Source organism: Melanerpes formicivorus, unplaced genomic scaffold (assembly GCF_026170545.1).
Source record: "Melanerpes formicivorus ecotype bairdi unplaced genomic scaffold, bMelFor1.0.p_v2 SCAF_16, whole genome shotgun sequence".
NCBI classification, from domain to species: domain Eukaryota; kingdom Metazoa; phylum Chordata; class Aves; order Piciformes; family Picidae; genus Melanerpes; species Melanerpes formicivorus.
This window is the reverse complement of record NW_027142368.1, coordinates 1868781-1882409: the sequence shown is the minus strand read 5'-3', so window position 1 is coordinate 1882409 and position 13629 is coordinate 1868781. Positions and strand designations below refer to the sequence as shown.

General features: G+C 50.7%; 1 protein-coding gene across 13 annotated transcripts in view; it reads right to left on the bottom strand.

Moving 5' to 3' along the window:
- The window catches only part of BRSK2 (BR serine/threonine kinase 2), a 419371-nt gene that overhangs the window by 170496 nt on the left and 235246 nt on the right, over nt 1-13629 (bottom strand). For all 13 annotated transcript variants that reach the window (XM_068147794.1, XM_068147787.1, XM_068147789.1 and 10 more), the window contains exon 2: nt 5081-5175. In XM_068147794.1, the coding sequence (XP_068003895.1) occupies nt 5081-5175 (95 nt within the window). The remainder of the gene's footprint in view (nt 1-5080; nt 5176-13629) is intronic.

The following is a 13629-nucleotide window of genomic DNA, read 5'->3' as shown; positions in this document are numbered from 1 at the left end:
GTACCTGCCTCACTTCAAGGCCAGTGCTAGAGGATGTGGCCAGAAGAAACAAAAGGCCACATACAAAGCCCACAGACAGAGCTCTGGGATCCAGTCATCAAGCCTGGCTCATCTGTGGCTTTCTCAGGATGCCTGTTTAGTCCAGTCCTGCCTAATTAGTCCAAGGCCAGCTGTCCCCTTCTCACTCTTCACTCTTTATGCTCCCATTGCTTCTACTTCTATTGTCTGTCCAAAGAGTGTTTTGCCAGATAGACCACCACAAGAGTAGTTATTTTGGTGTTATTCTTTGGAAGGTTGGAGTGCAAGAGGTCTGGTGAGGTAGTAAAGAGGAAAGAACTCCCCTGAGTACATCTCAGGAGACAGCTCAATGTTCCCAAACAAGCTTTTGCCACATCAGAGGAAAGATTTCCTTTCACTTGTAAATGCTGAGGTTATAAACTCCAAACACTTGTGCTGGCACTGAAAATGCAGCCATCAACAGTGGTCAGGGAAGCTTCCTGCTTCATGGACACATTCAGCTCCTGAATTCTGAGCCTCATTTTCAGTATTGAGTATTCAGTATTCCTAAGATTGGAAGAGACCTCAAAGATCATCGAGTCCAACCTGTCACCACGGACCACATGACTAGAGTAGGGAAGACACTACTGCCCACTGCAGGCTTGAACTCACGACCTTCACCATTAAGGATCTGATGCACTACCCCCTCAGCAATCCAGAAGTAATTCCTGGAGGTTAGTGAAGCCTCTTTCAGTCTCAAGACACACTCCACAGTGCACCCCTGTCCTGCCAGAGCAAGCTGGGGGTAGGGTGGGAGGCAGTGGGGGATACTACACCATGGGTGAAGAGATCCAGGTGAAACTGTGTAAAAGCAGGAGTGAGAGCAGAGCCAGCCCTTCTGTTCTCATCTGTATCATCTGTACCTGAAAGGGGCTGCAAGAAAGGGTGGAAGGGACTTTTCAGAAGGGCTTGTAGTGATAGTATGAGGGAGAATGGGTTGAAGCTTGAGGAGGCAGGCAACCAGCACCACAGCAAGAGGACACAGTCTCAAGCTGCACCAGGGGAAGTTTAGGCTGGAGGTGAGGAGAAAGTTCTTCTCAGAGAGAGTCATTCGCCATTGGAATGTGCTGCCCAGGGAGGTGGTGGAGTCCCCATCCCTGGAGGTGTTCAAGAGGGGATTGGATGTGGCACTTGGTGCCATGGTCTAGTCATGAGGTCTGTGGTGACAGGTTGGACTCGATGATCTTTGAGGTCTCTTCCAACCTTGGTGATACTGTGATTCTGTGATACTGTGAAGGGAGATTTAGACTGAAGATTAGGAAGAAATTCTTTAAAGTGAGGGTGGGGAGACACTGGCACAGGTTGCCCAGGGAGCCTGTGGATGTTCCCTCCCTGGAGGTGTCCAAGACCAGGTTGGACAAGGCCTTGAGCAACCTGGGCTAGCGTGAGGTGTCCCTGCCCATGGCAAGGGGGTTGGAAGTGGATGATCTATAAGGTCCCTTCCAACCCAACCCATTCTTTGGCTCTAGGAATTGAAGTTCTTTTCCAAGTGAAACTAAAGGTCTTTTCCAACTGAAACCAAAACTGAGTCTATTCCAGCACCACACTAACAGCCTTGCCCCAAACCTAGGCCCCAGGCAGGCCCAGGCTGTGTTCAAGGCTTAGGGGCAGGACAGAGCCAGGGGCTGGTGCAAGCAGCGAGCATCCTTGTCCTTCAGCAGGGCAGCAAGAGCTCGGCTGCGGCTCTGAGCGCAGGCTGCGAGCGCCCTGCCTGCCTGCCTGCCTGCGCAGCATCTCCATAGCAGCAGCTCTGCTAATTGGCACCAGCTGCCGCGGCTCCAAATTCCTTCTCTCCAGAAATATCGATACGACCACGTTGTGATTAGAAAGCACTTTAGCAAATGCCTCTCCATTCTGCACAGCTCAAATGAAGAGCAGCTGCGAGAAGGAAGGGACAGTTCCCTCAACACCCAGAATCAAGCTCTGCAAAACGAAAACAGCCCCGCCGAAAGCAACAGAGGAGGAGCGAAGGCTGTAGGAAGCCAGTCAAAGCAGAATAATGATGGCAGAGGAAGCAGCCTGCTCTACATGCTTGTGCCTGTCATTTTAGATGTTGACAGGACCGTGAGCAGACTTCCTCCTTATGCTCCAGGATAAATGGCCCCAGCACCGCCGCGTTCCGGCTCGGTGCGGCAGGTGTGTGGATTTGTCAGCTCCAGCTCTCCTCTCCAAGGCTGGATTAAAGCAAAATCCATCAGCCTGGGCCTGGCTTAGGAGAGTAGCTGTGGTCTTGAATCATTTGGCTCCAGGGACTGCTGTGCATGGCCCACTGGCAGAGAGAGGCACTGGAAGAGATAAGCTAGTGAGAAGATTTGCAGAGTAGGAATTGCCACCACGCCACCAGGGCCTGGCTTCACTGTTGGCTTTTTCCCTCTGGCTGCCGACTCCACGCAGCAAGCTGTCAGCTGGATGCTCTGCAGCGGTCACACTGGGACTGCCAAAAGCTGCGAGGGTTTTCCCCCTTTGGCCAGGCTGGATTAAGCTGGCTCACACCACAGCCAATTCCAAATTCACTCAGAAGCCTCCAGCCCTGTCTGTGGCCATCAGACTCAGGGCATTCCTGAAAAGACATCTGGCTCCTGAGTTGATGCAAGAGCTGGGCAGAGACTACTTAATCCCATCTGTTGTCCCAACCTTCTGAGCACAGAGAACAGAATCATAGAATCAATAAGGTTGGAAAAGACCTCAAAGATCATCAAGTCCAACCTGTCACCCAAGACCTCAGAACTACTAAACCATGGCACCAAGTGCCACACCCACTCCCCTCTGGAATGTCTTCAGTGATGGTGACTCCACCACCTCCCTGGGCAGCGCATTCCAACACCTAACAACTCTCTCTGTGAAGAACTTTCTCCTAACCTCAAGCCTAAACATCCTCTGGTGCAGCTTGATAAGCCTTGCAAGAGGAAATCTCATCAAGAGTGGTCTGAAAATGAGGATCATGACACAATGTGGTGTTTGCTGTGCAGTCTTAGAGGAAACACAGCACACCTCAGCACCTGGCTCTGCAAACAAGGGCCTAACACACCGTTGAGCTCCTTGGATTTCACCTTACAACCGAGGTAATGCAGCACAGCTAAAGCAGAGAGATCACTTTGCTATGCTAAGTGATTTGCCTCCCGCTCTGGAAATCAATGAGGTAAATAAAATGTTGTAGGCAGGTACCAGACAGTGTCTCCCAGCAAACAAAATGCTCATGTATTTTAAAAACATCCCCACTATGTTACTCTGAAAAACAGTCAAAGTGTTTAGAGTCTCATTCACATTCTACCTCTTACAAGCTCTGGTTGCTTTTGCTGGGTTCCATTCACCTGCTGATTCTCCCTGTGAAGCTGCATTTTTCCTGTCTTTTTCACTTGCTAATGTTTGTTCTATACTGAATCACAGAGAATAGTATCATAGTAGGATCATAGTATCAAGCAGGGTTGGAAGGGACCACAAGGATCATCCAGTTCCAACCCTCCTGCCATGGGCAGGGACACCCCACACTAGATCAGCCTGGCCAGAGCCTCAGCCAGCCTGGGCTTAAACACCTCCAGGGACGGGGCCTCGACCACTTCCCTGGACAACCCATTCCAGGGCTTCACCACTCTCATGGGGAGGAACCTCCTCCTCACATCTAGCCTGAATCTCCCCACCTCCAGCTTCATTCCATTCCCCCTAGTCCTATCACTCTCTGAGATCTTGAGCAGTCCCTCCCCAGCCTTCCTGTAGCCCCCTTCAGATACTGGAAGGCCACAATGAGGTCACCTGGAAGCCTTCTCTTCTGCAGACTGAGCAGCCCCAACTCCTTCAGTCTGTCCTCACAGGAGAGGTGCTCCAGCCCTCTGATCATCCTCCTGGCCCTTCTCTGGACACGTTCCAGCACCTCCAGATCCCTCTTGTAATAGGGGCTCCAGAACTGGATGCAGTACTCCAGGCATCCCAAGCATGGTGGTGGTTGGAAGGGATCTCTGGACATCATCCAGTCCAACCACCCTGCTAAAGCAGGGAGCCCCCAGCAGCTTGCCCAGGATCACAATGTCAAAGTGGTTTTGGAATCTCTCCAGAGGAGGCTCCACAACCTCTCTGGGCAGCCTGCTGCAGGGCTCCAGCACTCTCACACCAAAGAATTTTCTCCTGTTCAGATGGAACCTCCCGGGTTCCAGTTTGTGTCTGCTGCCCCTTGCTCTATCGCTGGGTACCACTGAAAAGTCTGTCCCCAGCCTCTTGCCCCCCACCCTTTAGACATGTGTCCTTTATTGTCATTTGCAGGTGTCAGCTTGATGGGGTTGTGCTGCCTGCAGTGCAGTTCTGCTCCCTCCCATCAAGCTGAATTTAGCCTTTCTCGTCACCACGTCACATGACTCAACTTTTACGCATATCTTTAGTTTATTTTTAGGCCTCCAAGATCAATCAATGACACTCATGGAAGGAGATGGATATCACAAGGCTGGGTAAGAACCAGCTGAGCTCTTCTGAACACCACCATCATTGGGGCCACCAGGACAGACCCTCCCGCGGTGACCGCTGGCACCTCTGGGGGCTGTGAGCAGAATCACAATAGCTTTAAAGAGCCACAGACCTCGGCACAGCAGCTCACACCAAAGCCCTGCAGCAGAGCAAGTGGTAGGAGTGTTCAAACAACAGGTTAGCCAAACAGGTTAGCCAACCTCTCTTCAAGCTCTTCCCCCCTGACACGTGCACACCTCAGCCTGGAAGGTACCACGACAACTCCAGGCTGCCGCTGCCACCGTGGTGGACACCAGCTGCCCAAGGCCAGCAGAGAAGCCAGCCCTCTGCAGCTGGCAGTTTATTCTGTTCCCACAGCAGAGGCACACTCCCATTCCATTTCAGCTGCCCTCGCCTCCCCCATCGCTGAATTATTGTTATTATGCTCCACATAATCCTGCTCCTGACAGGGATGTTTGTTACACGTAATTAAAGATATTAATTTTGCATGGAACAGACGACACAGAGCCAAGAACTTCATTTTTTCCCTCCCCCTTTCCCTCTCCCCTTAAATCTCCCATTAGAAAATTACCTTCATTAGCACCGACTCGCTGAGCTTCTCTCTGTTGACAATTTTTATGGCGACCTTCTGACACGTGACACAGTGAACCCCCAACTTCACCAGCCCTGCAGGAGGAACACAGCACAAGAGAAAGGAAGAATGGGTTAGAGGCAGCCTCTGGGGAGGTTTTTGCTGCTAGCACAACACCCAGGGGCCGGCAACTTCCATGCAAACACATTTCCACCAGGCACGCCTCCAGCCAGAGAAGGTCCTGGGGAGGACCAAAGAGCCAGCAGCCTGCACCAGGACTGCTTGGCAGCAAAGCCAAAAACAGAGAATCATAGAATCATAGAATCAATAATGTTGGAAAAGACCTCAAAGATCATCAAGTCCAACCTGTCACCCAACACCTCATGACTACTAAACCATGCCCCCAAGTGCTACATCCAATCCCCTCTTGAACACCTCCAGGGATGGGGACTCCACCACCTCCCTGGGCAGCACATTCCAATGGTTAACAAATCGCTCTGTGAAGAACTTTCTCCTTACCTCCAGCCTAAACGTCCCCTGGCACAGCTTGAGACTGTGTCCTCTTGTTCTGGTGCTGGTTGCCTGGGAGAAGAGACCAACCCCTCCTGGCTACAACCTTCCTTCAGGGAGTTGTAGACAGCAAGAAGGTCTCCCCTGAGCCTCCTCTTCTCCAGGCTAAGCAACCCCAGCTCCCTCAGCCTCTCCTCACAGGGCTGTGCTCCAGACCTCTCCCCAGCCTTGTTGCCCTTCTCTGGACACCTTCAAGTGTCTCAATGTCCTTCTTAAATTGAGGAGCCCAGAACTGGACACAGTACTCAAGGTGTGGCCTAACCAGTGCTGAGCACAGGGCACATTGACCTCCCTGCTCCTGCTGCAGTGTCTGCCATGCCAGCTGTATTTCTAGTGAAGTGCTGTACTCCAGCTCTCATCTCTCAATGTGTGTTCTACCCTTTTAACCACACCAGGCTAAGGGCTTCTGCTGACACCCAAGAGCAATGACAGCAGAGAAACCAACAATGCTAGATGGGTCAAATATCTGCAGTGGGGACATAGCCTCACTGCTTCTTCAGCTGCTTCCACAGCTCTCATCACCCAGAGACCTGGACAAGCTGGAGAAGTGGGCCCACATGGCTCAACAGTGCCAAGTGCAAGGTCCTCCATCTGGGCTTTGGAAGCCCACAGTGTCAAACAAGGCTTGGGGATGAAGGGCTGGAGAGCAGCCCTTGGGGGTGCTTGAGGATGCAAAGCTGGGCACAGGCTGGCACTGAGTGCTGCCAGCCCAGCCCCAGCATGTCCTGGCTGAGGGGCAGCAGAGGGGGCAGCAGGGGCAGGGAGGGGATTCTGCCCCTCTGCTGTGCTGGGGCAGCTTTGGAGTCCTCAGCACCGACAGGGACCTGTTGGAGCAGGGCCAGAGGAGGCCACAGCAGTGCTGGAAGCCCTCTGCTGTGAGGCCAGGCTGAGAGTTGGGGTTGTTCAGCCTGGAGAAGAGAAGGTTCCAGGGAGACCCTCTTGTAGCTTTTCAAGCCTTCAAGGGGCCAATAGGGATGGACACATTAGCAGGGCCTGTTGTAACAGGACAAGGGTGATGGTTTGAACTAAAAGAGGCAGATTCAGACTGGAGAGAAGGGAGAAATGTTTTACCCTGAAGGTGGTGAGACCCTGGCCCAGGTTGCCCAGAGAGGTGGTAGATGCTCCATCCCTGGAACCATTGCAGGACAGGTTGTTGGGGGTTCTGAGCAACTTGCTCTAGTTGCAAATGTCTCTGCTGGCTGCAAGGGGGTTGAACTGGATGACCTTTAAAGCTCCCTTCCAACCAAATCATTTTGTGATTCTATGATCCTAATAAAAAGGTACTTCATTATCCTTTCCCTCAGTGTTTTAATTTACTCTGCTGTATAAAGTTAACACTGTGATTAATGCCATTGTGACATGGAGGAACATCAACATATGCTGAGAGAATTCTAAGTTCTTTACTACATCAATGTCCTCAAATAACTTTGAGTGCTGCTAACTCATTACATTGGCAAAAGGAGATGGATAACCCTGACAGGATCAAGATCCCAGGATCCCAGGATGTTAGGGGCTGGAAGGGACCTCTGGAGATCTTTGAGTCCAACCCCCTGCCAGTGCAGGACCACAGAATCCAGTGCAGGTCACACAGGAACACATCCAGATGGGGCATGAAAGTCTGCAGAGAAGGAGACTCCACAACCTCTCTGGGCAGCCTGCTCCAGTGCTCAATGACTCAATGATCTCAAAGGTCTCTTCCAACCTGGTTAATTCTGTCCTATTCTATTCTATTCTATTCTATTCTATTCTATTCTATTCTATTCTATTCTATCCTGCTCTGTGGGTATGTACAAGTGAGACCTTGCTTGCTTCAGCTTTTCCTTCCTGTCAAACATGCAAATGCAGCGCAGCACCTGACGGGCTGGAATCCATCCCACTCCACATGCAGCATGCCAAATTGGCATTTACTTTCATTCAGTTATGACTGAAGTAAGGAGCAATGGCACCTCCCTGGTGTCACCCAGACCTGTTGAGCTTCGCAGTGCCTTCATGAGCAGTGACAATGTGGCAGTTTTAGGCTATGCCTTTAAAAGTTTTCACAGTGATGGTGACTCCACCACCTCCCTGGGCAGCACATTCCAATGGCCAATCTCTCTTGCTGGGAAGAACTTCTTCCTCACATCCAGCCTAAACCTCCCCTGGTGCAGCTTGAGACTGTGTCCTCTTGTACTGGTGCTGGGTGCCTGGGAGAAGAGACCAACCCCCACCTGGCTGCAACCTCCCTTCAGGGAGTTGGAGAGAGCAAGAAGGTCTCCCCTGAGCCTCCTCTTCTCCAGGCTAAGCAACCCCAGCTCCCTCAGCCTCTCCTCACAGGGCTGTGCTCCAAACCCCTCCCCAGCTTTTTTGCACTTCTCTGGACACCTTCCAGCAGCTCAACATCTTCCCTAAACTGAGGGGCCCAGAACTGGACACAGGACTCAAGGTGTGGCCTAACCAGTGCTGAGTACAGGGCACAATGACTTCCCTGCTCCTGCTGGCCACACTGTTCCTAATGCAGGCCAGGATGCCCTTGGCCTTCTTGGCCACCTGGGCACACTGCTGGCAAATCAATTTAATGCTGGGGGAGGGGGGCAGAATTTCAACCCACTTCAGACAGTGAGGAAAATGTCTAGCTCAACTGGCAGCTCCTAGGCTGGACTGCAGGTTGATGCTGACCCCATCCCCTGACTCAAAGCACAAAGCCAAACATTCTGTGATTCTGTGATGTTGCTCTTTGAACACAACAGATCTGCAGCCCAGGGAAACTATGACCACAGGACTCTGCACTTCTTAGTGAGGGACCAATATATAGAACACTGCTTTACCACACACTGTCCTCAGTGAACTGAGCTGGAGTTTCATCAGGGACTCCAGCAATCTCCTGCAGATACCTGTCCATCATTTTGCTACACAGTTAATCATGAATTTGGAACCATTAATCCCTGGTTATTATGCTGAGCAGACAGCTCCCAACTCGCCTCCAGTCACATCTCTCACAGCGTACTCAAGTGTCCTGTCCTGGCTATTTCTGGGCACATCATTTCTCAGTCTCATCTGGTTAAATGCTGACATCCTCACTTCCAGCCCTGACACAAACAAGGCACAAGAATTAGGACTGTGGTGCACTGACAAATCCATCTGAAACTGGGTACAGCAATGGCCTGACCTCTGCCTGGAGCAGCTGGGGGAAGGTGCTGTGGTGTCATAGAATCATAGAATTGTCAGGGTTGGAAGGGACCTCAAGGGTCAGCCAGTTCCAAACCCCCTGCCATGGCCAGGGACACCTCACACTACAGCAGGTTGCTCACAGCCACATCCAGCCTGGCCTTAAAAACCTCCAGGGATGAGGCTTCCACCACCTGCCTGGGCAACCTGTGCCAGTGTCTCACCACCCTCATGGGGAACAACTTCTTCCTCACATCCAATCTCTATCCATTTCTAGATTTTTTTCCATTCCCCCAGTCCTATCACCCTCAAAAGTCCCTCCCCAGCTTTCTTGCAGCCCCCTTCAGATACTGGAATGCCACAAGAAGGTCTCCTTGGAGCCTTCTCCTCTCCAGTCTGCACAACCCCAACTCCCTCAGTCTGTCCTCATAGCAGAGCAGCTCCAGCCCTCTGCTCATCCTCATGGCCCTTCTCTGGACACCTTCCAGCACCTCCAGATCCTTTCAGTAATAGAGGCTTCAGAACTGGATGCAGTGCTCCAGGTGAGGTCTCACCAGAGAGGAGTAGAGGGGAGAATCACCTCCCTGGCCCTGCTGGCTATGTCCTGCCCCTCCTCACCCCTGTGTCTGAGCTGTGCCCACTCCGTAAGTGTAGAATGTTCCCCACAGCATTTCTGGCTCCTTGTTCACCCTTTATTGCAGCTGGAGCCTCTTTTTATGCTCCTCCTCTTTGGCTTTGCTCTGTGCTTGGATGGTAGCTACTTGGCAGCACCTTGTTGAAAGTCAGCATGGTCTCCAGCTGCACCGATTGCTTCCTTCCTGCTTCCAGCACAGATCCCAGCTATGCAGCACCCTCACAGCACGACCATATCACTCCTCATTGCTCTTAGCTACACTTCCAAATCTCAACAGAACTTCCAGCTCTACATCCAGACCCCCAGGATCTGTGCTGCATGGCAATGTGCTGCTGACCAAGTCTTTTCAGAGGTCAATGAAGGTGACAAACTACTGCTCCCTGTAACTGACCCTTCAATCTGAAGAAAACACAAAGGCTCCTGGCACCTCACACTTCAGGTCAGAGATGACTTACATAGCATTTGAACTCCTGTGGGCTTCTGAAGCTTGGCAAGTCCTTTTATTGACACACACAACATAAACCATTCCAGGAGGGCTACACATCTTTGTAATGACAGACAGAGAGCAAGGAGCAGCTCTGTGAGCAAACCACTCAGCTATTGTTGAACTGGAAGGGGCAGAAATGCCCACACAGAAACCACTGTCCAAGGGGTGTTTGCAGGGCTGTGGAAGAGTCTGTGAGCCTGCCAGGGTTTCCTCTCCTGTACATGCAGATGGCAATGACACCTTGAATCTAGAGCAAACCTCCATCACAAAGGTGTCAGTAAGTGAGGGACTTTCTTGCAAAGCTTGTCTATACACTGCAGCCAGCACAGGTACCTGTGTGGTCCCCAAAGGAGAACAGAGGAGGATGATGCTAAGAGGGCATTTGACACTGGCTTGGCTTAAAGCAACTCTGTCAGGTAACAAACAGAGCTTGAACTTGTCAGCTTCATGAGCAATTAACCCTCAAATCCAGGCAAGTCACCTTGATGATTACTAGTTAACTCTGGTCTGCCCCAGCAGCAAATCCAAGAGACTGTGGGAATGGAGAACCTAAATGGAGCCACCACAGGGCTCACTCCTCTGGGCAGACCTCCATCTGCAGGTGGATCCTGGGGCTGGTGGACACTGCCATGCTGGGGTGTGGAAACAGGACCCTACACCCCATGAGCTGCAGACTTTGGGCTGCTTTTGATCACACAGCACCAGGAACGGGTTGGGGAGTAGAGAACAGCACATGAATGTGGTGAAAAGCACAGGGATGTGTAAGCTGACTTTGTCTTTTCATTTATCGTTAAAAGCCATAATCTGAAACCCAAGGAGCACAAGGAAGCCAGGATAGGATAGGATAGGATAGGATAGGATAGGATAGGATAGGATAGGATAGAATAGAATAGAATAGAATAGAATAGAATAGAATAGAATAGAATAGAATAGAATAGAATAGAATAGAATAGAATAGAATTAACCAGGTTGGAAAAGACCTTGGAGATCATTAAGTCCAACCTATCAGCCAACACCATCTAAGCAACTAAACCATGGCACCAAGCACCCCATCCAGTCTCTTCTAAGCACCTCCAGTGATGGTGACCCCACCACCTCCCTGGGCAGCACATTCCAGTGGCCAATCTCTCTTGCTGGGAAGAACTTCTTCCTAACATCCAGCCTAAACCTCCCCTGGTGCAGCTTGAGACTGTGTCCTCTTGTTCTGGTGCTGGCTGCCTGGGATGACACAAGGGAAAGGTGACATTCAAGCAAGAGAATCAAAGGGAAGGGGACAAGCCTGACAGCCTAACACTGCACTAAGCTGCCTACACTGATGGCTACACCATTGTGCTGCTGGCAGACTCCAGCACTGCAGGCACTTAGAGACACGCAGACCTCCTCTGAGAAGGACAGCAGCTGATGTGATGAGCAAGGGACAGGTCTAAATCAGCAGGACAGGTGGACTCATCTCGAAGCAATACAGAGAGGAACCCTGTATTGTACCTGAGAAGACTGTGCTGTGGGGATGGAGAAACAGAAGCTTCCCTCCAGCTGAGACACTATATTCACCATGACTCCTTGATTGCAGCAAGTCATCACCACAGCCTGGATTGTAACTGGCAATCACCTGTGTGGCTTTTCATCCAAGGACAGGATTTCAGGCAAGGCTGATTGCCTTCTGCCCTGCACTTTCTGTAGCAACTTTATTGCAGAGTGAATAAAACACCAAGAGTTCAGGGCTGAGGCTATTTCACATCTGCCTCACAGTTGTGTAAATAGCAGCATGAGGGAACACAACTGTGGGCAGTAACACCTTGCTAATGTTCCTCCTCACCAAACAAAGAAATCTTCTGGGAACCAGAGAGAACTGTTCTTTAATGCTAGCCAAACATGGAGCCTGCCAAAGACACTGATCTGAAACAAACTGCCATTCTGAGAGAGACTAATAAATAATGGAGCAACTTTGTTGTTTAAATACAGCTCTTCTGCTACACTCACTGCTAATGCTCCCACAGCCCGTCAGAAATGTTACACACAAGTCTCTCATTATCCTGATTTTTAACCATAAAGCCAACATGAAGACAGGCTGAGAGAGTTGGGGCTGTTCAGCCTGGAGAAAAGAGGGCTCCAGGGAGACCTTAGAGCAACCTTCCAGTAGCTGAAGGAGTCTACAGGATGGCTGGAGGCATGTAGCTGGGTATTACAAAGGAATGTGGTGATAGGATGAGGAGTAATGGCTTCAAAATGGGAGAAGCTTGATTAAGATTAGACATAAGGTAGACATAAGGAAGAAATTGTTTCCCATTAGGGTGGTGAGGCACTGGAGCAGCTTGCCCAGAGAAGCTGTGGAGGCTCCAAGCCTGAAAGCATTCAAGTCCAGGTTGTATGAGGCCTTGAGCAACCTGGGCTAGTGTGAGGTGTCCCTGCCCATGGCAGGGACACAGTCTCAAGCTGTGCCAGGGGAAGTTTAGGCTCGAGGTGAGGAGGAAGTTCTTCCCTGAGAGAGCTATTGGCCATTGGAATGAGCTGCCCAGGGAGGTGGTGGAGTCACCATCCCTGGAGGTGTTCAAGAGGGGATTGGAAGTGGCACTTGGGGGCATGGTCTAGTCATGAGGTCTGTGGTGACAGGTTGGACTCGATGAGCTTTGAGGTCTCTTCCAACCTTGGTGATTCTGTGATACTGGGAGGGGGGTTTGGAACTGAATGATACTTAAGGTCCCTCCCAATCAAACTGTTCTGTGATTCTCTGATTCTACAACAAGCTCAAGCAGTGGAATGAACAATTAGGTGCATGGTAAATGAAGGTCTTTCATTTTCTTTTAAAATACAGCCAGCTCAGTGGCCCATTTGTGAGTCCTGATTGAGGGCTGTAGAAGGGAGACCAGCCTCTGATTTCAGATCAGCTGCACGTTGTGTCCCTCGCTCTTCATTTCACTTCAGAGCACACTGTCAAAAAACTTCACAGATCTGAGGGGAAAGCCCTGCTCTGGCCAGCAGGATCTGTTTTGGCTGGATGAGCAATTAAAGGGATGTCTAGAGAGAAATATCACTCCTCTTTTAACTTGAGTTAGCTAATTGCCAATTAATTCAAGTCAATGAATACTTTGCAAATGTTAATCTAGGCACTGCAGGACACAAACATTTGTGGTTTACTTCAGGGCTCAGACTAGTCCTGGTAACAAGCTGTCTGGATTAAAAGAGGCACAAAAATCTTCGGCTGAACAAACTCAAGGACTCTGTTGTTTTTTTTCACAAAGCTTAGTGCATGTACAGTATTACTGCATATAGATCATAAAACCAGACTGGTTTGTGATGGAAGGGACCTCTGAAGGTCATCTAGGACAAACTTCCTGCACTCAGCAAGGACATCTGCAACTAGAGCAGGCTGCTCAGAGCCCCCAGAAAACAGACCTGAAATGGTTCCAGGGATGGCCAATGACTTACTGGCCTATATCAGGAACAGTGTGGCCAGCAGGAGCAGGGAGGTCATTCTGCCCCTCTACACTGCACTGGTTAGGCCACACCTCGAGTCCTGTGTCCAGTTCTGGGCACCTCAATTTAAGAAGGACATTGAGACACTTGAATGTGTCCAGAGAAGGGCAACAAAGATGGGGAGGGGTTTGGAACACAAACTCTATGAGGAGAGGCTGAGGCAGCTGGGGTTGCTTAGCCTGGAGAAGAAGAGGCTCAGGGGAGACCTTCTCACTGTCTACAACTACCTGAAGGGAGGTT